This window comes from Pelmatolapia mariae, linkage group LG10_11, assembly GCF_036321145.2.
Source record: "Pelmatolapia mariae isolate MD_Pm_ZW linkage group LG10_11, Pm_UMD_F_2, whole genome shotgun sequence".
Taxonomy (NCBI): domain Eukaryota; kingdom Metazoa; phylum Chordata; class Actinopteri; order Cichliformes; family Cichlidae; genus Pelmatolapia; species Pelmatolapia mariae.
This window is the reverse complement of record NC_086236.1, coordinates 45,146,879-45,169,416: the sequence shown is the minus strand read 5'-3', so window position 1 is coordinate 45,169,416 and position 22,538 is coordinate 45,146,879. Positions and strand designations below refer to the sequence as shown.

Sequence of the window (22,538 nt, the reverse complement as noted above, 5' to 3'; positions counted from 1 at the left end):
GATTTAGAAACTTCTGAAGTTATTGCTATCTCTGATAGATGTATTTTGGGTTTTCAGCCCAATGATGGCTTCCCTCACGTGCATCAACACTGTCTTTGGGCCTCATGTCTAAAATTTCTGCAAAAAGCTATAAAATACAAATTCAACACTTTGAATCAACTTCATATATTAGACTACAATGGCAGATATTATTCTGCTTCATTTTTCATAAAACCGACAGGGAACCGGCCTGATCTGGCTGTGAAACTACTTGTTATTCAGTTGTCCAATTAGTTTTGACCCTCTAAAAATAGGAGACTGTTTATAAAAAGTTGATGCAAAATTATTGTTAAACCCCTTAAATTAAAGCTAATAGTCTGCAGTTTAATTTCTATTGTTTGACTTTAGATTCACAAAAACTACAAATATGTGTCTTTGTCCAACAAATTGTTGACCTCACTGTATAAGCCTGAGAAAAAAAACATGTTCTCCGACTCATTCCTCTTTGCTTGGCTGAACATATCAAGCCACTTTTTTTCTCCAATGCTTTTTTTGGCAGAAGCACCGTCTCACCCATGAGAGAAGACAAATCACCAGTCCACCAGAGGACCCAAAAGGAAAGTCACTCACACTCATATTCACACTCAAAAGCGCTTTGGACTTTCCAGTACAACAAACTTACATGTCTTTGAACTGAGAAGACACGTGTAACAGTTGTGTGACTCAAACACATTGTGGCCTAACTAGTAATCGTGGACCATAGAGACTGCAAACAAATGAAATGGGGGGGGAGGGGTCCTGTAAAAATGCATTGTGTTTTATTAAAGTGCTGGAAAAACAAAGTCAAGGAGCACTGAAGTGGCTCTGGCGTATTGTGGTGGCCCAAATGCCAAACCTCTGGTCTAAAAGATACACCTACTGCTGTATTTTGATAGTGGTAGTGGAGACTGATGCACACTCTGCTATGGCTATTTGATTAGTTCGAGATCTGGAGACTGATGAAAACTGTTGCATCTGACTGAGACTATTTTTATATTCTCTGGATCCTGGAAGAGATCACTACCATAATAACATAAGAAAGATGATCAATCAGGAAAAAGTCTCAATGCCAACAAGGTTGTTACATTATAAGAGAGCTTCTTTTTTGGGGGGTCAAGAGTTTAGCTTTTCCTTTATAAAGGTGAAAATGCCAAAGTGGGAATTTAGAGGTCAGAGGTCAGGGAAGAGTCAGGCCATTTCCTCGAGATTAACAGCTCTTCGTTAGGAAGTTATGAAGGATTTATTAGAAGCTGGCAATCCGCCACCATGCCTCAGAAGCGTTAAAATGGAAGTACTGCTTTAAGAACAGCGCACTCCTAACTCTACAGGTGACTTCATCCTTTAAGCCAGATGTCAATGGTAATAAAGCTGAAGGCTGAATATTTGTAACCCCAGAGGTAACCCTTGTCATCACACACTGTATCCAGGGATACAGCGATGAATAATAGATGCAACCAAGGCACACCTCCTTTGATCATTACGACCAAAAACAACTGATATCAAGCAAAACTTCAAAAGAAAGAAGGACTTTTTAAAAAAAATTAGCTGTTACATATGACTAGCATGAACTGTTTCACATAAAGATTCATGCTAAAGCACAGCTTAGGGGGTGGGCGGGTGTCAAACTGGACACATATAATGAATCACATACCTTGAGCAATAGCTATGGACTCGAACCTGTGCAGCTCTCTCAGCAGACAGGTGCGCTCAGACGGATGAAGGCTATAAATAAACTCCTTGGCTCCTCGGGGTGAGTTGAGGGGCTCCATCGGCTCCTTCAGGGGGTGTGTGCCCAGGTGACACCGCTGCACCACCACGGAGAGAGGGGTCTCCGAGGCGAGCTGCACCGGGGATGCTAGGGCGGGCGTTTGGTGGGTTTTGAGGGCGGCTCCGGTCAGACCAGTCCCGGCTCTGAGAGAGAAGGCAGGCCGCAGGACTCTCCGCAAGCAGGGCAGCATCTCTGAGATGGGGAAGTAGAGCGAAGAGCCGGAAACCTGATGGAGCAGAGCAGGCGACACCAGGCCTGGTTATCACCACTTTAAACGCGCACTCACCTAAAACCACATGGTGTAAAGATTTATATAATTATTTATCTCCAGTGTGGAACAATCGCGGCAACAGCCATCGCACGATAACATCCTGTACCCTCCACAGACAGCCAGGCTTACTTAACAGGAGCAAGCACCGGCCTGGCAATGATCACCACACTGACCATGTCGAAGAAAAAATACTGATTGGAGCGGATTTAGCGCATTTGCTTGGAAACCCAAAGGTGAAAAAACAGATTCGCCAGTTTTCCAACTTGACTTATCGGACTCACCTCAGTCGATGCTCCGCTGTCCCGTCCTCCACAGGAAACCTTGAAAACAGTGAGGTCGCTCCGGCTCATACGCGTTCCTCCTTTAAATCCGGTGAGATTTTGCGAAGCCCAAAACCTTTATAACTAGCTGGATGTTTATACTTAATCGCATTTTTGCGAGCACTGGAGCCCTGTCGGTGTAACCTCTGGCTGACAGGATAATGTGTGAAGCGGATGGGAGGGCACTTAAGCGGCCAGCAGCCCTGGAAATATTTTCCAATGGCAGCGCCGCTTTCCTCCGTGCGTAGCTGTGACGGCACCGCCACACGCACGTACAGTCATGACCACACTGACGGTCGGTGTATTCATTTTATGCTACATCATCTCATAAATTATTATTTGCTTTATTATTATTAATATTTTTTTTAAAATGTTGGTAACCTTTCAGAAGTCACTGTTGTGCGTATTCTCGCGAGGATACATTCTTACTGTGATTTATATCGCGCATCTTCTGTGGTGTTTATAGTGATAAAGGTCTGTGTTTGTCTCCTGGGTGTGTGCCCATCACTCCCCCTGCTGTTATGCACGTGGAGCATTTGAATTATTCAGCCAGATAAGACAAAACTACCACGACGAAACATGACATCATGTGGAAGTTATTCGTTTTAGAGGGAGAAGCTCGCACCTCAAGGAAAAGTAGTGTCTGTTCCTTGTGCTGTTTCTTTTGCTTCCTTTTTTTTTACTGTTTAAATGAGTTGTCCACTGACTGTTTCATTGATAAGTATTTCCAGACCTGTGAGGATGGGTGGAGTAATAAAAAAATCCAAGCCGAAGCTTTGAATCAGGTTTGGGTGTTTAAACTTTGATAAGGGCGGCCCCTGGTGGCCAAACCCAGAGATAACATTTCTATATTATTAATTAGAAATAACTTCTCTTGTTTAGGCACATTTTAATTAGTGCTTTGTGATCCTGCAAAGGTTGGTATTGATCCGACAGCAAGTAAATACAGGATCAGTATTGCCGACACCAATACTGTCAGCATATAAGTGTACCTTATACAGAGGAGAGCAGTGTGATAAGATTTATAAGATGAATCATCATCAGTAAAACACTGACTTTTACTTTCCATAAAAACTAGTGAACAAAACAAAAATCTTTTAACATGTCATGTTTTTTTTTTTGTTTTTTTTAAACTGGGCTATTTGGACACCTGGGACGTACATGTGTTGATCCTACCCACTAGTATCGATTCGATAGCAATACCTGCTTTGGTATCGATGCCATTTATTTTTGGATTGATCCACTCACCTCTAATTTTAATCAGTATGTGTTTATAAGGGCAGCACTTTGATTAGTGCCGTTGCCTCACAGCAAGGAGGTTTGAATCCACCTTCTGGGTAGGGCCTTTCTGTGTGGAGTTTGCATGTTCTCCCTGTGTCTGCGTGGGTTCTCACTGGGTTCTTACTGGGTACCATGCCTTCCTCCCACAGTTCACAGACATGCAGTTTGTCGGGTTAGGTTAACTGGGGATTCTGAATTAACCATAAGCGGTGAATGATGTTAACCTCACGACAGATTTCCCACAGACGCTTACATATTCAAGAAGACACAAAGCCAAAACAAAATTAATATTCTTTATTATATTGCTAAAGCTGTCATAACACAAAAATAACAACATTTTTACCTCCTTAAACAAAATGCATTAAAGCCTGAACTCTACAGGGACAGACTGAGAGGTCAACTCTCTGTGGGGAAGGAAAATAGCTAAAAACTGAACTGGAAAACAGACTTAACTATACTTTAAAACTTTCACAAACTATAAACTTCTTATAGGATATACTGACATTTGGCAAATATAATATTTATATATATTTATGCTAGTGATTTAAATATGGGACTTACAGGTTAATGATACAAGTTTTAAATGAGTAGACGGAGGTTTTTAAGGCGCAATCTGTTTAGCAAACTCTTAGTGTGGTTGTTGTCATTCCACTTTCAGTTCAGTCTCTAGGGGGAAAAAAATCATCACTTTAAACAATAATTTACAAAAAAAAAAAAAAAAGGTTTTGGTGTTCCCGCTCAGATGAAAATGCGCTGTTTGGACTGAACTGAAGTGGGTGCAGCTCTGCACAAGACCTGGGCTCTTAATACTGATGAGACTTAAAACCACACCTGCTTGGCATTTTTCTTACAAAAAACAAAACAGTGTGCTTTCAAACCATCTTATCTGAATTTATGATGCAAAATATACAGATGTGTGAAATGAGGGACTGACAGCGGGACAGTCGTGAACATTTGACTGAAAACTTTAGACGGCACTCATCGAGGGAACAGCTAAGCCACTCTGATATTTTATAGTAAGTATAAAAATAGAGACGAGTTGAGGAGGAAGACATTTAAAGAATGAGAAATTAAATAAATTAAAATCGTGTGAGATCCTGGACTAACTAAATAATATTTACAATTTCATACATCCTGTAGTAGCCATGGTCTCACAGTGCTTGAACTGAAATGCAAATCAAATACAGACTGAGTGACACTAACTAGCCTGTTTAGCCTCTGGTCTAAGGACGGGCCTAGTACCTCATCTTATATGATGGTTTTTATGCGATTTCCTTGTCGATAACATAATCACCTTTGTAAAAACAACCAAAAACAACAAAAAAAACTAATTTAAAGTGGCAGTTGTAAAAACGTGGTCTGAAGTCTGAAGGACAGAAACATCATGGCGTTAACAAAAATATCATTTAACTCTGAAATAATGCTTCAGGTTCAATAAAATGTTTAGTTCTCTCTCTCTTTTTTTAAACAGAGATATACTTTGAGATTTATTACTTCCGCTGTGAGCAATCAACGCGAAGCAGCTCATACTGTGGTCAATAAATGACAAAGGAAAGAGGTCGTATATTAACACGAGAACCTCTGACAAGGTTTAATCTGCAACCCATGAGCGTGTAGAGATTGCAGATTAAATGAGTCATAAACTGAGGAGAGGTAAACCCAATCCACTTGGAGGCAGTGGGGTATAATGATCCTTATGTCCTGTTAAAAGATGTGGAACTGATTGATTTTGAACGATTGAATGAGCGATGCCGACACTCCCCGGTAACACAGACGTGCAAAATTATTTACAAACCGTGTCAATATGAACCCTTATAAAGAAGAACAGGACACAACTTTAGTCTCTCTTAATGTCACAGCGTCAGACATGTGACACTTTAGTCACACTGTAGCCTCCTACGACTCCGAATGCAACACAAAGTCATTTCCTTTGCTTTTGTTTTGTTTTCTTTAGGAGCTTCCTGTGCTCATGGTGTCTCTGAGTATTGATGCATACTGCATTTAAGTCTTTGAACTGTGACTGGAAGCTCAGCAGCTATGAACAGCCATCAGGGCGTGCCTCCAAATAAGCACTGATGCAGGTCAGGAGTTGCCAAAAATGGAGCCATCAAAGGCCAGCCGCTGAAGCCGTTACTGTTATAGAGCACTTTAATATCGCTCTCTCAAGGGCGTGTCGTACCTGCAGAGGTTATTGCCAAGTCATCAACAGTAAGAATGCTGATCCCACCACAACAGTACAGTGCACTCCCAAAACACTGAGTCTGTGTACACATAATATACAGTACTTTTTTTTTTTTCACTCAGAGGAGACGTAAGTATTGTGTGTATGTGTGAAAATAATGAGTGATCAGTGTGGTGCTACTTATTAACAAAAACATGCTGTGTTTTCTGCTGCTCTTTTACATCCGTGGGCCTGGAATTACAGCTTATACAAGGATTAGCACAAATGGCCTCATCCAGAGTGAGTTATTAACCTGGCTTTATATCATTTCTGAGGCAACGTAAGCCCAATAAGACAACTGCTATTGTCTTTTTTTGAGTGATTGTAAATGGGGTCTGTAGTAGGAGGTTCTCACAGGTGACAAAAGCCAGCAGATACAACTGATATTGCAATGTGTTATAAGAAGCCTTTTAAGTTTACACATTGCACTTCTTATCTGCAACGTTCCTTTTTCCTAAAGCTTCTGACCTAATTTACAAATGAGGTCACACGTCTCGTGCGACCTTTGCCGAATCACGCGATGCGTGGTGCAGAGCGATCGTTGGTGAAGGTTCTCTTGAGCTTGACCCCTTTGCGGATGGCCATCAGCATGTCTCCTTCTTCTTGCTCTCCTGAATCCTCTCCTCCTCCCTCCTGTCTCATCTCACTCTGAAGGTGCTGCTGGCTCACATAGTTGGGTAGATTGGGAGGGTTGGTTGTGGCCTGACCGCTCCAGGACGCCATGGGTAGCGTGCCGGGATCCTCCCCTCCTCCAAATGTTGGAGAACTGGGGGATTCTTCTCTGCCTCCCATCTCCTCGCCTCTGTTCCCATTAACAGCTCCTGGCATATCAGGCACCGTGGGGATCTTTACAGGAACGACAGGAGTGCGAATGGGAATGGGGCCTGTACCTGTAACGGAGCCCGAACGGCGTCCAGGTTTCGATGAAGGCGTGCGGCGGATTGTGGCAACTCCAGGGGTTACAATAACTGGACCGTGGCCTGTAGAAATGGGAAGAGAGGCATTTTGGGAACTGATGGTCACGATATTTTATCACCAACATTAAGAAAGTGGCCAAAACAGTTACCTGTAGGCGTAGGGGGATACTGTGCAGTAGGAGTAGATGGATAAGCGCCTGTGTGGATTGATGTGGAGGGATAAGGCCCCGTTTGGTAGGCCCCCGGGCCAGGATAAGGAACCTGACTGCTGGGTAGCCCCGCTGTGGAGGCTGGGCGTTTGGCCTGGAACATACGTCTGTATGACTGAGTGATATCACTGTTTCTGGGGATGGTGGAGGACTTATCAAAGTCAGACTGCTGCTGCTCAGACTCTGGGTCTCCAGCCATTGAGAAGTAGTCGTAGTCTGATACTGGAATGAAACAAATAAAGAAATAAGCAGTTTATGCACCCAGCCACGTGACGTATGATATGATGCTAGCAAGTTACTTTAAAAGTGGTGAGTGTGCTACCTTGTGATGGTATAGTATCCTCAGAGCAGCAGGGTGTGTTGGTCTGTGTGCTGTAGCCACTGGAGCACTGGATAGAGTCTCTACTAGACCTCTGGGTGTCCAGTTCCAGACCTCTGGATAAGGCCAGAGCCAGATCATCCTGGGCCTCGATATCCCCGGTCTGGAGAAAAACAGATGCAATCAACCAACAAAAAGAAAGAAAAAACAAAACATTTAGTAACAATCTGAATGTTTGCCTGGAACCAGTCAGGTACAATTCATTAAAGTCATTAAAGTCATTAGATTCAACCCATTAAAGTCATTAAATGGGGACATTAGTGGTGGGAGGCTATTCATATCATCAAAATTCCAGGACAAAAACATCGGCCTGCAAGTAGTTTAACGTGGGTTCACCTGAAAGTCAAGTATCACAGTTGGCAATACACATAGACTGATCTCCGTTTACAGATTCATGAGTTAGTAGCAGTAAGATAGAAATGAATCACAGAGGAATTTTTATTTGGCTAGCAAATGACCACAGCTTTTAAGCATTAGGGAGGGATCTAAGCAGAAATCATGTGGTGCTCCTCGGCATAAAAAGCCATGAAAAATTGAGAAGAAGTTAATTGAAGTTAATCAACAATTTATGGAGAGCATTCATGTAAAGTACACCAGTAAATTTCTCACCTGTTGCTATTATTAACAGTATATTTGTCCAACACAAGAAGAGATAAAAAAACAGGCTAAACAGTAAGAAGTGCAAATGAGATTCCTTAATTAGGAAAAATGTGTTACAGAGAGACCAAAAAACCAAAAGAACATTTGGCTGAAGCCTCACTGGCTAACTAACAGCATGCTTGTTTAATCAGTTAACAAAAAGAGGGAGACGGAGACAAAAAACTGACCCCGACAGCCGCAGGTGTGTTCCTGTTCTTGTCTTGCACTAATGCTGATTGGCTTGGTGTTTGCAATGCAGCTGGAGCTGCGGTCTGGGCAGAGGGAGGGCTATTATCACAGTTCATACTCCCATTACTGTCCATCACAGCTGGACTCTCCTTGTCTTTCTTTCTCCGTAACGTGTTGACCATAGGCTGGTCATAAGGCCCAGGCTTCGCCCAGTCCTGTTAAAAAACGAGATGCAGATGTCAGTGTCTGTTGTTCATACTACATTTTTGGACTCAACTAAAGTAGGTAAACAAAATAAAGAAAACCCAAATAATTCACTGAATGTGTGTTCAAACTGTAGACAAGGAGGATGGAAATATGTCGATCGTCAACTCAGAGGAGATGGACAAACCTTCCAGCTGGGGACTCGTGATGAAGGCATCATGGGGGAACCCAATGTGCAGTAGGGAGGGTAGTCTGGCAGCAAGGCCGATGCAGGACGTGACCATGAACGAGTGGGGCAGGAGGTGGAGGTTGAGGAGGAGGGAGGGAAGAAGGGGAAGGCAGTGCTTGACACTGAGCCCAAACTGCCCCCGTTGCTATGCAGGTAGGGGGAACTGGCTGGGCTGTAGTGGTCGAAACCATTGGACAACTGTTTGTGTGCATGCCGGTCAGGAGGAGGGATGAGAACAGAAAGAAGACAAACAAACAAATGTGTAATGGGATAAATCATTTAAATGATAAAACAGTGGAAAATAAAAACAAAACATAACTGAGGATAACTCAAGTACAGGAAACACAAAAAATATACTAATCAAATCAACACAGAAGAAAGGAACTGCTCACGAATGCTGAAATGAATGAAAACTGGAGATGCACATACAGCACACAGAGTACCTTGTACCTGAATCGATGGCACACACACCCGGGTTTAGAGTTTAGTATGAGGAAAGCATGTTGCGTGTGTAAAGCTTATAAGATTCATTGTGGATGAGTGTTTATCACCTTGTCAGTAGAGGGCTGAGGTGCAGTAGTATCTGCTAGTGAAGAAGGGGTGCTGCAGTCACTATGCAGCAGCCCTGTCTCTGACATCTCAGAGGAGCTGGAAGTGGGACAAGCCTGGGACAGCGAGGGCAGCGGCAAACAGGCAGTGACACGAGACCAGAAGGAGAGAGGAGCCGTAAAAAGAGGAGGGAGCCATCACAGACGGACGTGTAAAAGGAAAGAATCAAAAGATAGACATGTCAGCAGGTAGCGAGATAGAAGCAGAGAGAAGCAGTTTGTTAAGAAAGCAGAGGCAACTTTTTCACTGTTCTCAGCAGTTAGTGCAGTGCACAGCCGAATGACTGCAGAAGAGGTGCACTGGGAGTCAAACCAGCATTAAATGTATGGACAGCAGCAGTGCGAGGTTGAGTGCTGGAGGCTGGAAACACAAAGTTCCTTGTGATGTGTAAAGTGTGAGCTGTGAGGCCGTTCTCTTTGAAACTCTTTCAGCTACTGTAACTACACCAAGAAAGAGGCAACGAGGAGGCCGATTCCCAGGACTGTACTGTAAATGGGTCAGAGTTAGACTTGCCAAACCACATTCAGTGCATCATAAAAACTTGGAGCCTAACTCTACCAATGTGTTCTGGACAGGGGAACTCTGGTTGCTGGCATGCCAAGACAACATCAACTAGTGCAGCTGCTCTCAGTGCTGATCTCCAACCGCGGAGCCCGCACAGACGATCCCTTGGACTACCTCGCAGACAATTAGATAAAAGTGACAGACTGAGACCTGCTGATAGAGACATGCTCTTAGCGACTGTAAAACATAATGTTGATGCTCTAACATGCAATTTTGCTGTAATTCATTTAATGAAAATACAATACACACCGCAGTGTGTCACAGCAGTTGACTTTTTAATAGCAGGATGGGCCTGAACCGTTTTGCCCTGGGCTAGAATGGAGGCAGACTAATTTCCTTCACATTTATGCTATAATAATAGCAGTGAAATGACTTCACCATGATCACACACACACACACTAACTGCTGCCAGCTAACTGTCTCTCATAGTCTTGAGAGAGTTGGATCCAAAATTATGGTCAAGTGTGGGTATCTGAGGCCTTTTTCTTACCTTTTTTTCAGCTGGCAGTGGCGAGGACGACTTGGATAATGTGTACTGGTCTTGTGATGAAGAAATGAAGCCCGAGTCGTGGGAGGAGATGCTAGGAAGCCGAGCTGGGGTCTGCTGGGGTAGCGTGGAGCTGCGGTATCGATGGCGAGGGTGATGGTGGTGGAAGAGGTGGTGTGAGGAAGAGGAGGAAGAAGAGGAGGAAGGAGAATGAGAGTGAGAGCCACTGGATCCCCTGGAGTCACTACTGTTAACGCTGTTCAGACTACTGTGAAAGGGGAAGGAGCAAGCGATGAGGGTAAAGAGAATCAAGTGCACCCAAAGGCAGATTGGGTTGAAGGGGGGATGATTGGGTAAGGAGGAGATAAAAGGAGTAGACATAAAGGCAAAGGTTTGGGGTGGGGGAGTGGAAAAGACATGGTGGGAAACAATTAAAACACCACACCAAGATGCAGCAGGCAGTGAATGAGGCCAATCCCCTCAAAAACAACAACACAAACCAACTCAAGGCGACTGAAATCATAGATGGCAATAATTGCAGGCAGGATTTGTGCGAGCTTTTTGTAAATATTCACAGGAAAAAAATCATGAAAAACAAAAACAGCATAAACAGTGGGTCTTAATTACTCCGTGACTTCTAAATTAAAAGATCTGTCCTACTATAAATGCAGCGTGAAGCAAATTATGACAATAAAACAACTATATGCAAATCAAATCTATAACCAGCTCAAGCTGCTAGTGCTGTACTATGATGCACCATCTCATAAAATGTGTATGCATTGACCAAGTCGCCAAAATCTCAGATGAAAATGATATATTTGCAAAAGCCTTAAGAAACAGGAGGAAAAGCAGCATTTTTTTGTTTTTGGCCTGAAAGTCTTGCATTGTTACCATATAGCAGTCAATCATAATCTAACATGTAATTTAAAGGTTTTGGTCCAATCATCACACCCACAACCCTGAAATAGATTTTAGCACATTTAAAAGGAAAAAGACGTAAAGCAATACACAACCCAGGCATTAGACTTATTTCCTTAAACCAGAACAGCTCTGGAAAACGAATCATTGGAAGATACACAAAAGCAGTGAGGACAGAGTAAAGAAGAGAAAATCTGAACAGCTAAAAATCAGTAGCTGCTTCCTTTTGTCAATTCTCCTTCATCTTTCTTAACACTTTTCACCAAATACAGTTATACCAAAACATATCTTTAGCAATGCAATAAGAAGATTCTGCAAAGTATTGCAGATAATTTTGGCCACTAGGTGGCAGACAAAGTTTAGCAAAGCCAGTAAATCACTTACTCCTACTTAAAAATCTCTTAAAATTGATACCAGCTATCTCCCAAGCAGATTCATAAGCACTGATATGGTTAAAATGACAGTTTTGCATATTTTAGTAGATCTTGCAATGTATATATGGGACACTGTTATAAAACTGTGGAGTCTCTAACTCGAGGACACACTGTAATGCAGTTCCATTTCTCTTATCACTTTATGGAAACTGGTGACAAAAAATGGCATAATTAAATTTTACTTTTATTTAATTTTAAGTAAAGTGAATTCCAAAAGTTTTTATGGGTGTAGATTCATGTGTGCTTATAAAACTATGCCCCTCTTTCACTTATTTGAGCCTACCTGCACATGCTAGACTTCCTGGACATGGTGGTGCTGGGGGATGAGGGCGGAGTTTGATATGACCAACCATAGTCTGAGCCCTTCAAGTCCAAGATCACCTGAAATGGACAAAATTATTAGCTGTTTTTTTCAGAGTTGAGAAAAAAAGGTAGTAAACAGAAATTTTAACAAAGCACAAAAATATGACACACATAATGAACAAGTATTTTATCTTTAATGTTTTTCCTCACCTGTTCACTTGCAGGGGGAAGCTTGTGTGGGTCTGAGGTCAAGGCTTTGAGGTCCTCAGAGATGGTCTGGAGATGGGTAACCTCTCCCAACATAGAAATCTCCTCATCCTACAAGGACAGGACATGTAGACAAGGTGATTAAACACTGAAATGTAATGACTAAAGTTTAAAAAAAAAAAGCTTACATTTTAGTGTCTTAAAGAAAAAGAAAGTTAAACGTTTTCTATCCAGTGTGTGGGATGTAAAAAGCACAGAGCCTGTGGAGTTAATACATTTTTCTGTTGCTCTCTCTGAGTGGTTACCCAAGGCCCATTTCTCTTTCCTCTCCCCTGCTGCACTCACCACTATAGGCCGCAGCATGGCTACAAAACAGCAAAATCTCTGCCTCTCCTCTATAAGAGCCTTCCTCAGGGCCTGCTTCTCCGTCTCTTCCAGCAGAATGTATTTGTCACTGACATCCTGCATGGCGCTGTCCAACTGTGGCTGGATATCACCACGACCTTGGAGGGGGAAGAAAAAAGAAAAACAGGGAAAAAAAGAAGAATCTACGTCAATAGAGGAATATAAAAATGAGATCAGAGATGTGATCAAATTGACAGGTTAAGTATGAAAACAATACTTTTTACCTTTGTAATTCCTTCACAGCACAGATATTAAACAGAATAGTTACCCTAGTGTGAGACGCATGAATAATCACTACTTCTCTTTGGTTTTAGCTTGGTCCTAGCAACTTGTACTGCTCTGCAAGTTGTTTATTGAGGTGGACATTGCTGTTGTAAAAGCTACTGTCTGAATTTCTTAACTACTCCACACTGCTCCTTGTAAAGAGCCACTCTTGTCCCTGGAGCTTCCCATCTTTTGCTCAGAAGTGGAAAAACAAGTTATCAACCTTAGGCTAAGCTTTCGCACGTCTTGGAAAGCTTCCCATATGTTATGATAAGATAGTCAAAATGGCACTCGCTTCCATCTATCTTTCCACTACCCTTTGTCGATTCCTGTGAATTTCTGGAATGTGTTAAGAGAGAGAGAGACTGTGTGCATCAGCTTTCATAATCACAAGAGTCCGGGGTATTGACACAACCATCTGGTCCTTGTGCTGCGTTTTCATATGCATGTATAAATCCAGGAATGTCTGAGGACATTTGCAGTCCCAAAGGTTATAGTGTCATTCAGCACTTTCTGTTCTGATTCTGTGTTTAGAAATTGCATTTAGGTGTATGATTTTAAGACAGGATACCCTGAAGTCAAATCAAATCCTCCTGAATTCCCTCAGGCAGCAGGAAAGCTGACGACTACCCGACACTGTGCTTCAAAGGCACTTAAATTACACTTACACGCAAACGTATACACACGCACAGAGTTTTAACTTTGATAATCAAGGTTAAGCATACACTTGCAAAGTGAACAAGGTCTGTGGTCTCTTTGTCTACTCTTGTGTCTGGGCAAAGATCTTTTGTTGACGTTTCATGTGAGGCCCTTTATCATGCACATAGATACCAGAGAAAACACAGAGATGGAGTTACGCAGGTAAATCATCCTCATCTCAAATGTAAAACATACTGTAAGCATGCGCATGTCATCCTGAGGACAAACAAGCTTGTTCCTCGTGGACGTGTCCATGTGTGGTTGATGCATTTTTAACAGGATAAAGCAGCAGGAAGATACATTTTTATAATTAACAGTGACTTGCAGAACACACAAATACCAGCATATGAACACTACAAATCTAAATATCACGGGGCAATCTGGGTCTGTAATGACTGTGTACAAAAAACAAGAGACGAGACAAAAGAAGCTTCAATATGAAGGGAATCCATTTACCAAGTTTAGCGGGTGAGTTTGACACTGGACTCTGAGGAATGTGAGCTGTGTGTGTCTTTATGGCAGCTAAAAAGTAAATTGGCTGTAAAAGCTGGACTGGAAAGTCCAGATTGAAGTATACATTTTCAGTTTCATATAGATCCAAATGCAACTTCTGAGGCAACCCAGGGTACAATTATAACATGCAAGGGTTTGTGGAGAGCTGGCTATATGAGCAAACTTTAAAGGGCTAAGACAGACCTCACTCAATAGTCTGGTTTCCATTGCAGGACTGAACTCATTATAGGGAAAATCTTATCCCTCCTTTAAGGCAACAAGACAAGGAGGCATGTAATCAGTGCTGTGTGTCTGTCACTTAGGTATAAAATGCAAAAACTACAAAACCAAATTTCATGAATTGTAGTGGAGTGATGGAGCGCAGGCACAGGAAGATCCCCTTACAGTCTGGTATGAATCCAAACAGCTATTTGAAAACAATGTTGAGCTCTCTTAAATAAAAGTTTGAGAGCGGTGAGTTATTATTATGTTTTACGTAAAATCATGCATCTGTAAGGTGTAAGTACTGGCAATAATTGAATCTAAAAAATGTAAACTCTAATGGGAAAACACCCTTTGCATGCCATGATCGCAAAAGATGCTCTGAGCGAATGTACGCTCTCTTATTAATACTCATTTATATGCAGTATGTCAGACAAAGTTAAAAAATGTTCTTATCATATTGTATCAATGTTTTCCTTCACTCGGGTTTGGGACTAAGCCCACGCTAGGTCTCAGTTGGCCTCGGCGTAGAAGAATAGCATTTCAACCCCCAAAGCCTGTGGTGTCTCCTCAGCATGCAGGAAAATGAAGGCGCACACTGAATTCTGGTTTTCTTTACTTTAAGCATTGGCAGACGGTTTTCTCAACAAAACCGATGTGGTTTTGGAAAGACGCTACTGTAAGTTGACGTACTTTGTCTGAAACAGATGGAAAGCCAAATATTTTCTTTGTTGCTGTTTTTTAGTGCTCGCGAGTACCTCAAGTAGTGCTTCTAATTCTGCTTCTGTTAACGGTCGAGGCTCTTAAAAAGCAGCTGATCCCTTTACTCGCTCGATTACATGAACAGTGTAAAAGTTGCAATGTACTAATTGGTTTATGAGTTTAGCCTCTTTAAAGTCAAGTATGAGGGAAACATGCTTATTTACAATAGCGTGTACTGACTAAACCCCCAAACAGGTACTTGTTAATAACCTGCTTATAATATTCAACCAGAGGCCATATCTGTTACTTAATAACATCAGAGACTTAATAAAGATACTACAATTGACATAAATGACCTAAACACTCACACACAGGGACTCAAGTGTATGGACACAACTCAGGAGCATACTGCCATGAAATGACAGTTGTGGTAAGAAGAGGTGGTGTTAGTGTTGGTTACACATTGGGTTTGTCTGCATTCCTAGTGTCTGAGCAGCTATGTGGATGACAAGGTTTTGATAGCTACTTTCTATTTCCCTTCAACTGCAGAAAACCACCAAGGTATAATAAAGATCTGTGGTCACTAACCGCACACTACAATCTACTTCACCACCATTTTTAATGTTCAATCAGACAATTGGCGCTGTAAGAGAAAAGGAGAGACGGTCAAATAATGTGACTGTACAGAATTCATAGGATATATGAACAAATAGCAATTGTAGCATTAGGTACACTGGTTATGTTTAAGTGCTTATTAATGTAAAAATCTATTCAGCCAATCACATGTCAGCAACTCAATGCGTTTAAGCATGAGGACATGGTTAAGATGACTTGCTGAAGTTCAAACGGAGAATCAGATTGGAGAAGAAAGGTGATTTAAGTGACTCTGACATGACATGATTGTTGGTGCCTGAAAGGCTGGTCTAGGTATTTCAGAAACAGAATTTGGGGTAAACAATATAAGCGTGGATTCATCTTGCCTAATATCAGCGGTTCAGCTGGTTGTGGTATAATGGTGTGACACACTTTAGGCCTTTTTGTACAAACTGAGCATGAAACTGAGTGTTCTTGCCGACCATGTCGATCCGTTTATGACCACCATGTACCCATCTTCTGATGGCTGCTTCCAGCAGGATAACACACCATGCCACAAAGCTCAAATCATCTCAAACGGATTTCTTGAACATAACAATGAGTTCACTGTACTCAAACAGCACAGTCACCAGATCTAAATCTAATAGAGCACCTTAGGATTGTGGTGAAATGGGATGTTCTCATCATGGATGTGCAACCAACCTATGTGTGTGATGTTACCAAGTATGAACGCCATGAGGAATCAGAGGAATTGGCCAGTGGTCCTTTTATTAGCAATGCTAGGTTGTGCAAATGACTGCAGAGAGCTTTTTTAGGTTAAAAGTAAACCCAAATCATCCTAAAGATTCAAGAATTCAGCTTTTTTCTTTTCAGTTGTTTTGAGTTGTTTGAATCAGGTGGTTGAAGTAGCCCCCATTCGATTCACATGTAGATACATGTGCACACCCAAATGAGATTAACTGCTTCAGCTTTCACGAGGGCAATGATTACATTAGGTTGCAGTCACAGGCTGTTTCTTAGAACGGCCAGGGTCTCAGGTCAGAAAAACACCCTCACAAGACACGTATCAAACACCAGCTATCGACTGACCAACACAAGCAGACAGATGGTGTCTTACATCTGATAGCAAATGGAGCAGTCTTCTTTCAGTGTAGCATATTAGAATCTACTAACCTACTGCTTTGCATTTTATTTAAAGATCTGTTTGTGCTGCTATCAGTCAGGTTTAAAGAAGCAAAGCTAGTTACGATTGTCTTTGCTCACATCAGTGTGGAAGTCTCCAAAATGCCTAAATAGAAGATGTCTATATACAAATAGCAATCAATTTGGAATTAGTATGAAATATTAAAGGATGGTTAGATTAATTTCTTTCTTTCAAACAAGAGCTGTTTATAAAAAACATCACGTCGGCTGTTTCTGTAGTTATGCTATGACAGAAACAAATTAAACCGCCTATAAATGTGGTTAAAGTTAAGGTGATTATCAACACAGTCCCTCAAATCAGGAACTACAGACCATGAATATATAAACAAACAAAGATAAGGTAAATGAAGCATCTACATAAAGTGGGAACCCTGGTTTCTCCACCCCTGAGGAAAAAACAACAACAACATGCCAATATGTTGTGGCAACCATCGAGTGCAAACAAGAGTTGCCTCACCTGTAGAAAAAAAAAAAATGAGCATGCAAATAACTGGAAGCATTTACACACATTAAAATTTGCATACAAAGATCCATGGTACCTATTTCACAAGACAACCAAGATGCTTGGTTAAGCACAATGGCGTGAGCAACAGTGTGGACAGTGTGTCTATTCTATAAGCTGACTTACCGAAATTATCAGCTGCAGTGCAGCGTAAGGTGAGGGATGGTATCAGAACCACATGGGGACAAGGAAAGGAAAAAGATCCAAGTCAAGTGAAGGAGCGCCAGCGCTAAACACTAATCATCACATGATTTTGGAGCATTGTGTGAGTGAATGGACCCTTTAGCATTTTAGGAACCTGAGAAAAAACTAAAACAGTACTTCAATGTGCTTCAATACATTGTTTCCACTCAGAAATAGATTACATATACAGTAAGTTTTTATGTATATTTGAGTGAGGAATTATTGACTGGCCATGTCTTTGTTTCTTATGTCCTTTTAAAACATTATTTTGCTGGATATGTTTCACAGATTCAAATGTATATTCCTGAGTTAAATCTAGTGCTGAGCTGAGACTTTTTTTTGGCTTAAGTGTTTTGTACGAGTTATCCACTGATTTAAAAATGAACCCGCAATATCCCTAAAGATACTGAAGGGATATCGGACTAACTCCTTCTTTGTGTATCGAATTTTTTTTCTAGGTAGGTGAATGTGTATGTAGAACCTGAGCCAAGAAAACGGCAGAGGGAAACAAGCCCTACCCTCCAAGGGAGTGTTTACCAAGTAAGGTAATGTTTAGCCTCAGTAGAGCTGCACAACTAAATCAGTGGGGACAAACGTCTACACACATCGCTGGTGTCTAATGAAAAACTCACATATATAGTTTGGGCATTTTCCTATTACAAGAAGATTCGTCAGCTTAAGACACGTAAAAGTTTGTCTTACATTTAAAATAATCAGGTTTTTAATTTAGTCCTGAATGTAAATTTACAGTAGATGGTTCTCTTAAATATTGTAAATATTGTAGCGGAGCCAAATATGTCTTGTCTGTTTTTCCTTCTACCCTCATGTGTCTTTATTTTTAATTGTTTTTTTAAACTTGCGAGATACAAAGAAGACCCCCCCTTTTTTAGCATGAATTAGTTTATGTTGTGTCATGTGTAATCCATTTACTGTTACCAGCATTTAGCAGGTAAAATTATTGCAAAAGTTAATTAAAAAGTACCTTTTTTTGCTTTCTTTTGAAGTTTCAGCGTGTCTGATGACTTCTTCTTAATTTCCTGCCGAGCTCTTTTGTACTCTGGTTCACATGGACAAGATTAATAAGGTCAACTAACAGTTTTAAAGTACAGTTTTCCACAAACGTATTATGTGAGATGGGAAGAAAAAAAATAGAAAAAAATGACAAAATAATTATGTATTTAAAGCTTTGGTAACATCTAATACAGTATGAATAGAGCTAACAGATTACCAATACTGCTTTTCCCACAATGATTGGAAGTTTTTTTTTGTTCATCCCACCTTTTGCATGGTCCTTGTCCAAAGTGTTGACTCCTCTTTTCCACTCCTCCATCTGTTCTTGTAGAGGGTTGATCAGACCCTCAAGGAAGCCCCTGTAAAAACAGCACATACCTCACTCCTGATCTAAGGTCAACCTGATCAGTTAACCACATTTCACCATATACACTAAGTATTTGGACAGGGACCTTTTTAGTCTTCAGGGTGTGTGCTTCAGCAGATTCAATTTGAAACTGAATTGTACCGAGTTTGAGATGTAACTGGAGTAGTTTTAGATCAATACAGAAATAATTGTGTGAAAGATACAGCAATTTGAACACAGTGCAAGGTTATACCTGCCCTCCAATTAAAACTTCAGACAGACTGTCAGACTTAAAACTTATTTGTTTAGTTTTCCTTTCTGTTTATATGGTATATGATTTTGTGTCAATCATTGACAGGCAGAGAGAGAAAAACACTGAGAAAAAAAGTACAGTTATATCTGTCAATCATTACCCAACCGTGCTCGTCTTCCAAGAGGTATCTGTGAGTGTGAGAGGTGGACAGCTGCAGTCTTAGTGCATGCAACTAAAATTAGACTATTCCCACTTGCAGACATTTCTACAAAGTCCCTGTGTGTGTGTGTGTGTGAGTTTGTGTGTGTGTGTGCATGCATTTGGGGGGTTGGTGACCCCAGCCCCCTTGTGTACAACTACTACTATGGAGCTCCAAGTGGAATCTCCACTGAAATGCCAGCTGAAATTAGAGAGCCCCTTGTCTGTGTAGTGTGTGTGTGTGTTTGTGTGTGTAGGTACAGAAGAGAGACCTGGTGTGTACGTCTTTACAGAGACATTATAGATGCACATACTGCCAGACGAATAGTCTCTTTCCCAGCATTCCACGACACGGCAATTTCACCCACACACACATGAAATGTCAAAACATGGCGGGCACGGTGTGGAAACAACTGAATTACAAACCGTTTTATTAGAGCTGCACAGCATGGAGGGCAGCGTGGGTCATTAACTGTGAGTTAATAATATAGGAACTAGTGCAAGAGGAAAAAAAACAGAAAAAAGAATCTACCTTTGCAAGTTGCAAGTTTTGAATCTAATCTCAAAGCAGCAACTGAGAGCGGCTCACACAATTGAATAGCACTATGGTTAAAAATAAGTAGGGAAGGGTGAAGCAGCACAGTAATATACAGTACTATAATGTTCCTTACGTGGAGAACTGTTTGAGTTTAGCCTCTATGCTGCGATGTCTCATACACATCCTGGTCAATGCTGATCCAATGTCTCTTGTGCCACCTGAAAGACAGCAAAGAAGAAAAAAATTTCCACGTTATTTTGTTAATAAATCATTTTAATTGTGAAAAATGTTCATGCCAGTGAACAAACCTGAGACATTTACCTAATGATACTAATGCACAGCTGCATGAGCAGTGTTCTAACCCCCTCTTCCTCCCACCAGTTTAATTTTACAAGAGCTGACAAATGATTGGGACTGAAACAAGAAAATGAAGAAAGGGAATGATGCTTGCTGATATTTGAATTCTTATTAGTAACAAACATTTTTTTCCAGTTTAGACTTAGGCACACTAATGCCTGTGAAACAGAAATTAAAAAAAAAAAATCCATCTGTGTCTTATTCCCATTAGCCAACAAGACTGTTTTTGATATTAACCATCTCACACGAACTGCCATCCAAAAGTTATATTTGCAATAATTTGCTTGAGATTGATTCATATTATAATTATATCAGAGCTGCAGCTGGACCATTTAGCAGGACCTCCAATTATATGAGTAACAGGAGAAAACGTTTAGCACAGAGCAAAAACAAAAAAAAGGAAAAATGCAGTCATGGGTCTTTAAAACAGATACAGTGGCTTGCAAAAGTATTTGGCCCCCTTGAACTTTTCCACATTTTCTCACATTACAGCCACAAACATGAATCAATTTTATTGGAATTCCACGTGAAAGACCAATACAAAGTGGTTTACACGTGAGAAGTGGAACGAAAATCATACATGATTCCAAACATTTTTTACAAATAAATAACTGAAAAGTGGGGTGTGCGTAATTATTCAGCCCCCTGAGTCAATAGTTTATAGAACCACCTTTTGCTGCAATTACAGCTGCCAGTCTTTTAGGGTATGTCTCTACCAGCTTTGCACATCTAGAGACTGAAATTCTTGCCCATTCTTCTTTGCAAAACACCTCCACAACTGCCCTGTGACGGCCTCAGAGGTTGTCTAAGAGAATATTGGGAGCAGCAACACCATGAAGTCCAAAGAACACACCAGACAGGTCAGGGATAAAGTTATTGAGAAATTTAAAGCAGGCTTAGGCTACAAAAAGATTTCCCAAGCCTTGAACACCCCACGGAGCACTGTTCAAGCGATCATTCAGAAATGGAAGGAGTATGGCACAACTGTAAACCTACCAAGACAAGGCCGTCCACCTAAACTCACAGGCCGAACAAGGAGAGCGCTGATCAGAAATGCAGCCAAGAGGCCCATGGTGACTCTGGACGAGCTGCAGAGATCTACAGCTCAGGTGGGGGAATCTGTCCATAGGACAACTATTAGTCGTGCACTGCACAAAGTTGGCCTTTATGGAAGAGTGGCAAGAAGAAAGCCATTGTTAACAGAAAACCATAAAAAGTCCCTCTTGCAGTTTGCCACAAGCCATGTGGGGGACACCGCAAACATGTGGAAGAAGGTGCTCTGGTCAGATGAGACCAAAATGGAACTTTTTGGCCAAAATGCAAAACGCTATGTGTGGCGGAAAACTAACACTGCACATCACTCTGAACACACCATCCCCACTGTCAAATATGGTGGTGGCAGCATCATGCTCTGGGGGTGCTTCTCTTCAGCAGGGACAGGGAAGCTGGTCAGAGTTGATGGGAAGATGGATGGAGCCAAATACAGGGCAATCTTGGAAGAAAACCTCTTGGAGTCTGCAAAAGACTTGAGACTGGGGCAGAGGTTCACCTTCCAGCAGGACAACAACCCTACACATAAAGCCAGGGCAACAATGGAATGGTTTAAAACAAAACATATCCATGTGTTAGAATGGCCCAGTCAAAGTCCAGATCTAAATCCAATCGAGAATCTGTGGCAAGATCTGAAAACTGCTGTTCACAAACGCTGTCCATCTAATCCGACTGAGCTGGAGCTGTTTTGCAAAGAAGAATGGGCAAGAATTTCAGTTGCTAGATGTGCAAAGCTGGTAGAGACATACCCTAAAAGACTGGCAGCTGTAATTGCAGCAAAAGGTGGTTCTACAAAGTATTGACTCAGGGGGCTGAATAATTACACACACCCCACTTTGCAGTTATTTATTTGTAAAAAATGTTTGGAATCATGTATGATTTTTGTTCCACTTCTCACGTGTACACCACTTTGTGTTGGTCTTTCACGTGGAATTCCAATAAAATTGATTCATGTTTGTGGCTGTAATGTGACAAAATGTGGAAAAGTTCAAGGGGGCCGAATACTTTTGCAAGCCACTGTAAATTCTAATGTCCTAATTATTGTGAAAAGATGCAAATGAACTCCACTGACTGCAGCTCACTGGCCTTCCTGACCTACTCTCTATCTACACTTCCCCATAAAACTGTCGACACTGAGCTACCAAATGCACATACTGTGTGTGTATATATATATATATTTATACACATGTATTCAGGGGTAAATGTGCTCGCGGCTAATATAAGATTCCACCAGAAGTCTTCAGGCTGGACAGCTAAGCAGGGCCCTGACGCTGATTGACAGAGCTATTGTCTGGCTGCTCGTTATGACTAGCCGCTTTCTCCGTGGGACTACTGCGAGTATGTCTATGTCG

The 22,538-nt window shown here is 41.4% G+C and overlaps 2 protein-coding genes across 9 annotated transcripts in view; both read right to left on the bottom strand.

The window, feature by feature from the left end:
* LOC134637551 (transmembrane protein 65-like) overlaps positions 1–2,569 on the bottom strand; it is a 43,745-nt gene extending 41,176 nt beyond the window's left edge. The window contains exons 1-2 of the mRNA XM_063488004.1: positions 2,339–2,569; positions 1,670–2,012 (exon numbers count right to left, since the gene is read on the bottom strand). Of these exons, the coding sequence (XP_063344074.1) occupies positions 1,670–2,012; positions 2,339–2,407 (412 nt within the window). The 5' untranslated portion in view covers positions 2,408–2,569. The remainder of the gene's footprint in view (positions 1–1,669; positions 2,013–2,338) is intronic.
* Positions 2,570–3,937: 1,368 nt separating this feature from the next.
* The window catches only part of LOC134636360 (protein MTSS 1-like), a 48,456-nt gene continuing 29,855 nt past the window's right edge, over positions 3,938–22,538 (bottom strand). Inside the window, exons 4-17 of one of the 8 annotated variants that reach the window (XM_063486309.1) lie at positions 19,913–19,997; positions 18,712–18,803; positions 18,416–18,490; positions 17,377–17,388; positions 12,513–12,670; positions 12,171–12,278; positions 11,941–12,038; positions 10,309–10,573; positions 9,197–9,310; positions 8,604–8,843; positions 8,212–8,427; positions 7,328–7,487; positions 6,946–7,227; positions 3,938–6,859 (exon numbers count right to left, since the gene is read on the bottom strand). In XM_063486309.1, the coding sequence (XP_063342379.1) occupies positions 6,393–6,859; positions 6,946–7,227; positions 7,328–7,487; positions 8,212–8,427; positions 8,604–8,843; positions 9,197–9,310; positions 10,309–10,573; positions 11,941–12,038; positions 12,171–12,278; positions 12,513–12,670; positions 17,377–17,388; positions 18,416–18,490; positions 18,712–18,803; positions 19,913–19,997 (2,372 nt within the window). In that variant the 3' untranslated portion in view covers positions 3,938–6,392. The remainder of the gene's footprint in view (positions 6,860–6,945; positions 7,228–7,327; positions 7,488–8,211; positions 8,428–8,603; positions 8,844–9,196; positions 9,311–10,308; positions 10,574–11,940; positions 12,039–12,170; positions 12,279–12,512; positions 12,671–17,376; positions 17,389–18,415; positions 18,491–18,711; positions 18,804–19,912; positions 19,998–22,538) is intronic. The other 7 variants (XM_063486310.1, XM_063486314.1, XM_063486316.1 and 4 more) reach the window with 7 other exon arrangements.